Source organism: Pelobates fuscus, chromosome 4 (genome assembly GCF_036172605.1).
Source record: "Pelobates fuscus isolate aPelFus1 chromosome 4, aPelFus1.pri, whole genome shotgun sequence".
In the NCBI taxonomy this organism is placed as follows: Eukaryota; Metazoa; Chordata; class Amphibia; order Anura; family Pelobatidae; genus Pelobates; species Pelobates fuscus.
Window position 1 is genome coordinate 288,194,132 of NC_086320.1, and position 12,975 is coordinate 288,207,106.

The 12,975-nt window shown below is 39.2% G+C and overlaps 1 protein-coding gene across 1 annotated transcript in view; it reads right to left on the reverse strand.

Moving 5' to 3' along the window:
* SH3BP5 (SH3 domain binding protein 5) overlaps positions 1 to 12,975 on the reverse strand; it is an 88,151-nt gene that overhangs the window by 49,914 nt on the left and 25,262 nt on the right. Inside the window, exons 2-3 of the mRNA XM_063452181.1 lie at positions 12,685 to 12,747; positions 2,598 to 2,726 (exon numbers count right to left, since the gene is read on the reverse strand). Of these exons, the coding sequence (XP_063308251.1) occupies positions 2,598 to 2,726; positions 12,685 to 12,747 (192 nt within the window). The remainder of the gene's footprint in view (positions 1 to 2,597; positions 2,727 to 12,684; positions 12,748 to 12,975) is intronic.

Genomic DNA, 12,975 nt, shown 5'->3' on the forward strand with positions numbered 1-12,975 from the left:
TCATTTCACCTTTCAAAAAAGAAAAGATACACAGAATAGAACGATATTCATTCATTTTGACAAATACAGCATGGTTTCTACATTCGGTTTATCCTATTACCAAGAGTAACAATGAGCGGATAGTTACATAATTCTAGCTGAATACTGGTACCATGATTGTTTTGTGAAAAGCTTTGAAAACACAAAGAACTATCAATGACTATATTGTTACTTGTTCAGATAAATCTAACAATAGCACAGTCAAACATTACTTCCTCACCCTGGCTTCTTAATTACATCACACTTCCGTTCAGCATCTGAATACTTGTGATGGGTTATTTTGATATAAGACATGCTGAAAAATATTGAAGCCCCTCTATATAAAAGTAAAATGATAAGTGGCTTGAATAATTAAATATGTACTTGCATCCGAAAATCAACAAAAACCGGGATAGATTATTATTTTTATTAATACTTAACATGGTTATTTGCATAGTCCGGTTTATTTTTATACTAGGAAATGTGATAATGAATCACATGGTTAACGGTTTTGACCCTTGTTAGCCCCTTTGCCAGGCGCAACCTGAACTATGTCTAGCTACTGAAACGCTTGTACCACATGCGATGTATATACAACCTTCTCTGATGTATGACACTTTGCTTTTTATGAGACTCCTGTATTATCACTGTACTTGCCATATTGTATGCCGTCCGATATGTCTCCCGGTTTTCTGAGACAAAAAAAAATAAAAAATGTACTTGCATGTACCCGTTCATTATTTTAAAGGTATAAGAAGATATTGCCACGAACACCCAATGGTACTTATTTTTACTCCATATAGGAGGGGGAGGGGGAAAAAATATGAACTTGACGATCCCTACACTATTAATGTTAAACCATACACTATTAATGTTCAAAGTGCATCCTTTCTACAATGACAGTTTTATTCCCTTATGCCAGTAAACAATATTGAATTATTTATAATGCAATATAATTTATTCCATGACAAAGTCATGTTTGTGATAATATTGATGCTCAAAGTGCACTTCAGCATCTGTACAGAAGGTAATAAGAGCACAAGGGCATTTGGGCATTCCTTTACTGGTGCTGTGCATGTGCGTAGGTACTATGGGGTTATTTCATGTATATTCCATGCTCTTGCAGTTGCTATGCCTAGACATGCCATTTATAATCATTACTTTCTATCGGGGCTGAGAGACGGAAGCAAGGGACACCCTGGGCAGCTTAAATAGAAAGTAAAGGTTATATGATTTCAGAAGTGACAGGGGCAGAGAAAGGCAATAGCTGCAAGGGTCCTAGAGCACTCCAATACTGAGGGCTGCCAGCACAAACATTTTATTCCCAGTTTGTCCAAGGTAGAAAGGAACAGACTGGAAACAAAACATAAATATAACTGATATCATAAATGTAGTTGTTAATGCGGATATGGGCTGTAGGGAAGATAAATCAGGCTGACACAGATGAACTGTTAGGTTGAACAACAATTTGTCAGATAACAGCAGAGTCTGACCAAACATGCTGCTCAGCCAAATAAAAAATAAATAAATAGGGAGTGGAGGGGGCAGGCAGCCATGCAGAGTAGTCGCATGGAAGATCAGTTCCTGCGATTTCTTGACAATTTGGTCCCATAAAACTGTTTGGCTTCTCATCTGGTGATGAAACACGTCAGGCACCTGAACTACAGGGTGCTGGCCCGGAGGATAGGCCAGTAACTCAACTTTTGGCCCCTTCAGGGGTGAAGAATCTCCATGACAGAGGCCTACAAAAGGTGGTGAATGGGGTGGATGGCTGCCACCCTGCCTATCTGCAACATGCAGGTCTCTTCATTCTGAGTGGTGCTGGCCCTGCTTTACCCTCTTTAAGCCTGTGGGGGTGATTCCAGCCTACCCTGGAGCCCTACTAACACCTGTGTTGATATCACCTAATCAGAGATATCACCTAATCTTCAAGATGGCGGCTGAGCCGGATATGCACTCCGTGGAGGAGGTGATCTCCCTCGGAGCTCTTGACATCCACAGCAGGCAATCCTGGTGTAATATTATCCGAGCCTCAAATGGCTCCTGAGGCCCGACCTGGGAAAATACCAATCGACACTGAGAAGGTGAGGTACAGGGTCCTTTATTAGACGTGGCATGCTTTTCGCTAGTGTTATTTGCTCTTCAGCATACTCTTACCCATGCCATTCTGTTTAGCATATTCTCATCACTTAACCTACTTTACATGTTTTACCAGAAACAGATATACATCTTGGTATATTATAATATAAAAATTGTGCAGTGATTTAGACATGTAGTGTACTCTTCTAGTTAATACTTTCTGATGAAACCCTTCAAAGTGTCTTTGTTAATCTGTTAAATGTACAATGCACTACAAACAAAGAATACAAAAAAAAATTAAAAGCACATTTTCTTTAAAAATAAAATGAAGTTTCCTTTAAAAAAAAAAAAAAGAACTAAACATTTCATGACAGTTGTCCTTTACATTGTAATGTAGGTGGAATTATTCCTTAAATGAAAATGCACATAAAAAAAAAATACTAAATACTTAAAATCTTTTTTCAAGAAAATTGTATAAGGTGACCAATAGATTTACTTACCTGCCTGGCCACTTTTCTGGCCTCCCAGTAAGGTTTAGAGTCTTCAACAGCCTTGCCAATTTTCTTTACCATTTCATCCAGCTTCAGCGTTGCCTCAGTCAGAACTGAGCGAAACTTCTGCCTGGCATCCTGAAATTTAGAATTGCAATGTTTATATATTAGGGAAGAATTATAATGATATGCTAAACTTTCTGTAAAACTATTTATCAGAGAGAACCTATCATGTTTTCTAACTTTTTGGCTTGGCACATACAATTAAGCTTTTCTTCCCTTAATACAGTTAAAAGCTTATATTCTAACTTATTTCCATTATGCCGTTTCCAACCGAGTGCATTAATCAAGTTCTCAGTGGGTGCTACACTTGCTGTAAGACATACGTCTCTTGCATACCCCTGTTTGGGAAGCAAAGACTTGCTTCCCAATATCATGTTAAAACTCTCCAACACATCGTGTTGGCTTTTTGATACTAAAACATAATTTTTTTTCTCTCCATTCTCAGATTGCCTGTTCAAAATTTCTACAACAAATCATTCTGGCTGTTTCTCTCCTCTCTGTGCTGCTGCTACACTCACATATAGACAGCCCCTTCTCCCTGCTTCCGCTTGCAGGTAATGCTTTAGGCTGAATTCAAGTAGGAGTGAAGCTCAGAGGAAGGTTTCCTTAATAACAGGCATACAAAGCACAGCTGTCTCATGTCTGATTTCAACCTCTGATTTTAGAGAAATCTAAACATTTGCTAGCAATTCTGCTACCACAATATATAGATAAAATTATATTATCTAATATTTAAGATTGTATTTATTTAACATGGCAGGTACTCTAAGGGAAATCGGCTTTAAAAGAGCATGCACTGACAAATGTGAATCACACCAGTACAGGTAAGTATCAGAACTTGTTAAACTTTAATTTTTTCATGGAATGCTCTGCTTTCTTTTCCATGTAGATTTAAAAATAATAGGGATCGACTGATATTGATTTTTTAGAGCCGATAGCAATAATCTGTGAACTTTCAGGCAGATAACCGATAACTTACCGATATTCTGTACATTTACCATTTTGAAAAAAATAAACTACAGTATTTCTCAAGGTAAATGCACAAAATATACATGCCACATGTAGTGGATGCAGTGTGTTTAGACAGGGATGCTGTGTGTTTGTGTAGTGTGTGTGTATGTAATGAATGCAGAGTGTGTTTGTGTAGTGTGTATATACAGTGAATGCAGAGTGTGGTGTGTGTAAAGTGAATGCAGTGTGCGTGTTTGTGTAGTGTGTGTATATAATGAATGCAGAGTGTGTGTGTGTGCGCGCGCGCGTGCGTGTGTATATAATGATTGCAGCGTGTGTGTGTGTATACAGTTGCAAGAAAAAGTATGTGAACCCTTTGGAATGATATGGATTTCTGCACAAATTGGTCATAACAATAGACAATCACAGTCTGCTTAAACCAATAACACACAAAGAATGAAATGTTGCCATATTTTTTATTGAACACACCATGTAAACATTCACAGTACAGGTGGAAAAAGTATGTGAACCCTTGGATTTAATAACTGGTTGAACCTCTTCTGGCAGCAATAACTTCAACCAAACGTTTCCTGTAGTTGCAGATCAGACGTGCACAACGGTCAGGAGTAATTCTTGACCATACCTCTTTACAGAACTGTTTCAGTTCAGCAATATTCTTGGGATGTCTGGTGTGAATCGCTTTCTTGAGGTCATGCCACAGCATCTCAATTGGGTTGAGGTCAGGACTCTGACTGGGCCACTTCAGAAGGCGTATTTTCTTCTGCTTAAGCCATTCTGTTGTCATTAGTTTAAGCAGACTGTGGTGGTCTATTGTTGTGACTTAGATGATGATCAGATCACATTGGCCAAAGTTAGCGTTAGTATTTGTTTGTGTGTGAAAAATGCAAAAAACGCCAATTTTGGCCAGTGGCTACTAAAAAAGACTGGACATACCCCATTTGCAATACCTGGGGTTGTCTACTATTGCAAATGGTATGCCATCATAGGGGTAATTTTCATTCTTGGGCTACCATAGGGTCACAAAGGCAACATAAGCAATCTGGCGAATTTTAATGTGAAAAAAATGAAACACAAGCCTTATATTTGACGCTGTAACTTTTGGAAACACCATAAAACCTGTACATGAGGGGTACTGTTGTACTCGGGAGACTTCGCTGAACACAAATATTTGTGTTTCAAAACAGTAAAAAGTATTGCAGCAATAATATCGTCTGTGAAAAATGCAAAAAAGTCACTTTTACTGGCGATATCATCGTTGTAATACATTTTACGGTTTTGAAACACTAACATTTGTGTTTAGCGAGTAAAACAGTACCCCCCATGTACAGGTTTTATGGTGTCTTGGAAAGTTATAGGGTTAAATATAGTGCTAGCAAATTAAACTCCCTATACTGTCGGCCTGGGTTGTCAGGCAGGTCCCGCTAATTGTAATTAATTAGGATACCTAATTATGTAAAAATATTACATAAATATATGTGTAGAATGAATATATGTATATTTATATATATATATACATACACACACATATGTGTATATATAATTTATTTTTCATATTTTTATTTATATATACGTATATATATATATATATATATATATATATATATATATAATTTCGTTCTACGTGTATTTTGATATAACTATATATATATATATATATATCACAATACAGTTAGAACGAAATAAAACACATCTATATATTTTTTAATTATTAATTTTTAAATTTTTTTTTTTTTACGTATTTACATATTTTTTTTTATATTATATATAAATATATATATAACAATAATTATATATATTTAATCAGTATCAGTCTACGTGTAATTTGATATTAATATATATATTAATAGTAAAATACACCTAGACAGTGAATGTGTGTTATATATTTATTATTTTTTACTCTTATTTAACTTTATTTAATTTTTTTTTTTTTTTATTTGATTTCAGCTAGCAGGGGGACTGTCATTACAGTTAGTCCCCCTGCTGGCAATGCCTGAGCCAGCTATACCGGCCATGTGATTGTGAGGTCCTCGCAAGGACCTCACTCTCACATGGCCGGGGGGGTTGCTGGAGGGCGGACGTGCCACGGGGGGCTTCCTGGGAGTCCCCCAAACCGCGATCGCCGGCGTGGGATCGCCGGCGACCGGGTAAGTTTAAAAAAAAAAAAAAAACGAGGGCGCACAATTACGCCCGGCGGCGTTTAGAGCCGCTTTAAAAAAAAGGACGTAATTGTACGCCCTCCGGACTTAAGGGGTTAAAATTATTGTGGGTCTTAAAGGCACAGCACCCTTTATTTTTGTATTGTCTTAGTATAGGTGATTGAGCTTTCCCACTGTATATAGTGCTGCTTATTAGTAATTATTGTTGTTCAGCACCATAATAATACTTGTGTGTTTTTTTATCATTATGTATTTGTATGTACTGCTGCCAATGAAATACAGTGGTGTACTTGTGTGTAGTGTTTAAATTTGGATGCAAGGGTGTGTTTATATGTAATGTTGGCTTTTAAATGTAGGTGTGCTTTTGTGTGTAGCATTGGTATTTGAATGAAGAGGTGGTTGTATATAATTTCAGCGTTTTAATACAGGGGTGTGTTTGTATGTAGCGTGTAGCGTTAGCTCTAAATGCAGGTTAGCTTTTGTGTGTAGTATTGGTGGTGTGGTAGAATTGTGGTGTGTTTGTATATAATGTTTGTGTTTGACCACTTGGATGTATGCACACACACCCCGATAAACACACAGCAAAATATACGCAAACTGACACACATACATATTATAAGTTTTATATTTGCAACTGCCCTCCTGTTAGCAAATATCTTTTGTCCTTCTGCTGCCTGTGCCGCTGCCTCATCTCCCTCCCACGCTTGGTCTACCCTTATAACTGGGAGAAAGTTACTGGCTCTAACTTCCTCTCAGATGGCCAACATTACAGGGGCCCATCACACTCTTATCGCCCACTGCGTCCGTTTAGCAATACCCATTGGATGGCCCCAAGTGCATGGCCTAGTGATGGGCCCCCAGAGAACGCAGGCTCATCAGTCAGAATTTGACCGAACGCACGCATGCTCCTATGCCGAAAATAGTTCCATAGAATCGCAGCTAAGTGCCGCTGGGAACCAACCGGGAACCACAAAGTCTTCATGCCAAAAATAGTCCCAGGGCATTTGCAGCCAAGTCCCTCTAAAGTCTATTTGCAGTTTTGGTACATGCGAATGGCTGCCGGGGAGCTAGCGTTTGGTTCTATGCGCACAAACGAAAAGCGCCAAACCAGGGGAGCCAGGGAGAATAAAATATGTTTCTTTACAGTCGCTGACCTGGCCCATAGTCGGTTGGCAGGAGGCCAGCCTCCACACTCCTCCAGGAATCCGTGGCAAACGTCTGTGGAAAGCAGCATTTGTCACACCTCTCTTTTCTCACTTTATCTTTGACTCAAATAGTGGGAAAATGCACATAGGAGTGTACCAAGTCTATATTAGTCTATATTTTTGCGCTCTTTTGGCCCGTCTGCATCATTTCAATGAAAATTTTTGACAAGCCACATAGACAACTATTATAGTACCCAAATTAATTATTATTTTAGTTTTTTCCCCAGACAAAGTGACTAATCCAAACCAGTTTTTCCAATCATGCCCAAGTCGAATCTGTATGTTAAAAAAGCTAGGTTGGTTTCTACTTTGGTGAATGGAAATCTACTTCCTTGAACTTCCAGTTCTGGATTGCACTGTGGTTGGAAAAGTCCTGCATTACATTTTTACAAGTTCACTCTTGAATGGTTAGAACATGTTTGTGGATTGAGGACCACTTGTTATGCAAGCTATTAATGATCTGTATAATTAAAGGGACACTATAGTCACCGGAACAACTACAGCTTATTGAATTTGTTCTGGTGAGTAGAATCATTACCTTCAGGCTTTTTGTTAAAAATTACGCCCGGGCATTTTTCAATCAGAGCGGCCCCCTAAGAAGGGGGCGGGGCCAGAGAGGGTGTGTTTTGTCATGACTAATGACAAGCACGCCCCCTCTCAAAGTAAGCATGTTAGTTCAATGCGCAGAGCCCCGCTGAAGAGCTCTGGCATTAGAAAAAGGCCCTGAATTTGTTCTGCGCAGCGCAAGCAAATTTAATAACATGCTTGCGCTGTGTTTGCTTTTAAATTGTCTCTGGTGTCTCCACAAGTGGGATACCAGAGGACAAAAGGGCCAGGAAACTGCATGGTGCATATGTTTAGAGCCTGCTTGTGGGATTGCGTGTGTGTAGAATTGTGTAAATAGGCCAATTTCATTTGTGTTTGTGGTGTAATATGTGTGGCTGGGGGCTGTAGAGTGTGTGTGTATATGGGGCATAGTGTTATAGGGGATGTAGCGAGTGTGTGCATACGGGCTGTAGTGTGTGTGTATAGGTGACGTAGAGTGTGTAGGGGTTGTAGAGAGGGTGTGTTTAGTGAATGTTGTATGTGTTTGCTGACAAGGAATGTAGTGTGTGTGTAGGTGGTGCAGTGTGTGTGTGTGTAGGAGATCTACTGTGTAAAGGACCCAGAGTGTGTATAGGAGATTGTGTGTGTGTGTAGAGGATTAAGAGTGCATATAGGGTAAGGGATCTAGCGTGTATCTGGAGCGTAATGTGTGTAGTGGTGCAGTGTGAGAGGTGCTGTAGTGTGTGTATATATACATATATATATTTGGACGTATTGTATGTGTGAGGTGCGCAGTGTGTGTGTGTGTGTGTGTATGTATGTAAGAGGGGCGCAGTGTGTGTGTGTGTGTGTATGTAAGAGGGGTGCTGTGTGTGAGGGTGTTTTTATCTGCCGTCACAATCTAGGGTTATTTTATATATTATATATATATGTGTGTGTGTGTGTGTGCTCTGTATATGTGTGGGAGTGTGCTGTGTGTGTGAGCGAGGGTGCTGTCTGTCTGGGGGTGCGCTGTGTGTGTGAATGTATTTTTTATTTAAATATATTTTTTTATTAAAAAAAAAAAAAAGTTATATCCCACCCCCCCTCCCCTCTCCCTTCTTACCTTTATCCTGGGAGGGGGGGGAGCCGTTCTGTCTGGGAGGGGGGTGGAGCCGTTCTGCCTGGGGGGGGGGAGCGCCATGTTTCCTTCCCTGGTGGTCCAGTGGTGAGAGAGAACTCTAGCCTCCAGGCTAGAGTTCACTCTCGCGAGATCTGAGCGTTGCCGCAGTAACCGTGGCAACGCACAGAATCCCGCGAGAGGACCCAGCGGAGCTGCTGGCCTGAGCTCCGCCGGTCCTCTCTCCTGCCTCCCTCCCTCACTCCTCAGCCGGCGGCCGCCTGTAACTGCCTCTGGCCCGGTGAGGAAGATCTTTGATCTCCCCACCGGCCCATGGAGGCACACAGCAGGGCCGGCGCTCGGATAGCGCTGGCCCTGCAGGGGCTGGCAGGGGAGATCCTGTGATCTCCCCTGCCAGCCTCGGCCCCACGGCCATCGCGGCCCACAGGGCATTTGCCCGGTATGCCCGATGGCCAGTCCGGGCCTGATAGAATGAGAAATTAGTGGTATTCACTGGTACAAATGGACACCTAAATAGTTAGTAGGATTCTATAGCATTCGTAATGGCCTCCTCACTGCTTGAGCTAATGCTTTTGCATTAGCCCATAAAGGAGAAGGAGAGCCCAGCGCCTCGAGACAGTTAAAGGAAGTATTACTTTACTGAAAGGGTAGTGGATGCATGGAATAGCCTACCAGCTGAAGTCGTAGAGGTTAACACAGTGAACGAGTTTTAGCATGTGTGGGATAGGTATAAGGCTGTCATAGCAATAATATAAAGGTCAGGGACTAATGAAAGTATTTTGAAAATTGGTCAGACTAGGCGGGCCGAATGGTTCTTATCTGCCGTCACATTCTATGTTTCTATGTAATATAAACATGTATTCCTGACACTATAGTGCTGGAATGCAGCATTAGGTCCCTGGCCCCGCTCTCTCCCGAGATTAAAGGTGATTTTACTCACCGTTTCTTCCTGCTCCATGGCAAAGATCACTGAGACAATCAATGTCTTTTCATAGAGATGCATTAAATCAATGCATCTCTATGGGGAACGTTCAGCACCTTCATACAGAGAAAAGGCAGCGTTTACAGTGCTAACACTGCAAGGACAGGCTATATACACCACAACCATTACTTTAAGCTGTAGTGGTGCTGGTGACTATAGTGACCCTTTAAAATGTCAGACTGTGCCAGGTGACCCTAAGAACCATGACAGCTTCATTGAGATGACGTTGTTATAGTGTCCAGAGTATTCCTGAAAATGATTCCACTGCTCCTCCAACCAACATCCAGGCTGGGTGCAAACAGAATTGAATTAATTTAATTTTACAAACTAATGAATGTATTTTTATAATAACATGTTCAACATACAATACACCCAGAAAAAAAAACAACAACACAATATAACAAGTTATTTTTATAATTATATCAATTAAACAATGACTTCATTGCAACTACAAAAGGAAAAAGAGAAAAACCAGGTCATCAAGTTTAATCAATAATAAACAAGGGAAAAACTCACACGCAGAAGCCATTGTTCAGCTAATAACAATCTATAGCATATAATCTTTAAACAATAAATATTTATCCACACCCATTTTGGTAATGGTACAAACAAAAAATACAAAAATATAGGAATTAACATGCAAAGTTTTCTTAAAGGGACATTATAGGCACCCTGGTCCTTTCATTTCTGGGTGCCTTGGTCCTGTCATTTTAACCTTGCAATTCAAGAAGGGACAGCAATGTTTACATTGAAGGTTTAAAATGCTGCTAGTTGGAGTTACACTGACAGCCACTATAGGCACATTCCGGTGAAATAGGCAACTGAAACTCATTTCAATCACATGGTCACAGAGATCATTTGAGATCATTTGATTGGTGCAGCAAGGCATCTTACGGTGTATACACACTAGCCTCTCAATGCCATCATATGGGAACGCTTTGGGTTAGCTGAGATCATCTGCAATGATGGGATCATCCAAAGAGTTGGGGTTACCCCAAACAGACTGGCACAGCGAGGGCAGAAACACAAGTAAAACTTACCCTTCCATATGACAGGGGGCACACTAGTATAGATCGATTAAAGTTATAGCATTAGGAATACAGGTTTCTATTCCTACCGTTATAGTGTTCCTTTAACATGTACATTTCCATGTTTATTTTATATTCTAGTACTATTACACCGTATACGTAAGCAATATTTACAAAGCGCACATCTCACAACAAATTTGTAATATCAAAGATTTAAAATACCGAATTGCATGTACGCATGGCAGAACAAACCAAAACAAAAAAAATTACATAATAATAATAATAATAAATAACACTGTAGCATACCAACAGTCTTGGTGGAGAAATAGTCAACTTATGTTGCAGAAGTACACAAGTAGACATCAGTAATGGTCAACGTAAATAGACTACACGTCTCTGGGTGAACTTAGAAGTGGTCCATTGCTATGATCCTGTACTCTAGTAATGCAAGTGTCTGACCTTTTGGATCTTTGTGGCTATACCCAGTAAGCACAAAAGGTACGGATGAAAAGCTTACCACACGGTTGGTATACATTCGGTAAAATGCCAGTATATGTATACTGTTACCTAGTAATCTAATCATAATAACCTAGTAATGTCGGGAAAAAAAAAGCCCATCAAATTCAACTTTAAAACATATCTGTTGATCCAAAAGAAGGAACAAAGAAAAACAAAATATTTGAAGCAAAGGCAATTGTGTCACAAAAAGAGAAAAACAAAATCCTTGTTGATTCCATAATGCCAATCAGATTCCTTGGAGCAACAACCGGCTCACATACATAATTATATCCTTCAATATTCTGTTTATGCAAAACAAAATACCCAGACATTTAAAAAAAAATGATATAACTACACAAAGATTCTTCCACTTTCAATATAGTGTATGGAATTTACAGGGCAGATTTATACACAGCTGCTCCCTCCCCAAGACATGCCCAGTATCACGGAATTGGTTGCACATCCATCCATGAATGCCATTTTTGTAGTCTTGATCGATAACAGAGAGTCGAAGAAACCATTCGAAAACATTATACCCATTAATTTACTCAATTAATAATGTATAGATACAATTTTATTCCCTACAAAGATACACCAAATAATTATATTTGGCATGACTGGTAAAACTGGGCATTTCACTCTATGTTCAGTGCCTCTTACAGCACTTAAAAAGGACATTGCTCAGAACAGTTCTGAGTAGGGCATCAATGACAAACAATCATTGGCTAGTAGAAGCAAAGTGGATTGCCCAAGCTCTAGGGTACTACAAGTCACTGCCTCATACAAAAACAACCATGGATCTAGGAAAGCATAGCATGCAAGTTATATTAAATCCTAGCATTTATAGGGTTAATGCATACTGTAGCCTTTTACAGTCAACTACCTGTCAAAACAACCTAAAAATTACAGCGTTTTTTTTTATTTCTAGAGGGAAAAATACTAAACTTTTGGAATTTGATAACAATCCAAATTACACTGATCAATTTGAGTTATTTTAGAACATTAAATTATCAATTGGAATCTTCTAGAACAAATATTTCCAAAAGCATCGCAGAGTAATCAAACCAACTTTTACCACATTGGAGAGTCTGGCGGTTATATGACTTGTTAAGCACATTACTAGGGGCTACATTAAAAACACATTTAAATCAGACATGGGCATTTCCAGATATTCGGGCATCTTTTCAGCAGTGTTTCAATAACTGGAGGATAATTTTAATGTTACATTTCCCCCTTTGATAATATTGTAAAGCACTACGGAATATGCTGGCGCTATATAAATATCAGTAATAAGAATAATAATAACAACAACAACTAGACGCCAGAAATAGAAAGGATAGATCTATTAGCTGGATAGATTACGGTTATATAGCTGGATAGATTAAGGTTATATAGATGGATGGATTCAGGTTAAAAAGCTAGACAGAGACACAGATAATACAAAATAGATAAACAACCTAAATGAATTAAAAGGGCCAGGCAACAATACTTTGCATAAATAAATATATAAAATCTCTTCTGTATACCTCAAGTTCGATCTCCCTTCGGTTGATGTCATCTGTAGATTGATTCAGCTTCTCAAGTTCTCCCTGGTGAGAAAAAAAAAATTATCAAGAAAATCATCTTTAAAAAAAATCTCAAAATGCATAGGCTACATCTATAAACAAGCAACATGCACAGAACAAACACAATCCTCGAAATTCTAATCTTGAGATTAATGACCTTCAATCACTGTATGAAGCACAGCATTGTTTGCCTTTAACCTGCAACAATCATTCAACTAGTTCTTAATATCATGCAGATCCCAGTTTAAGATG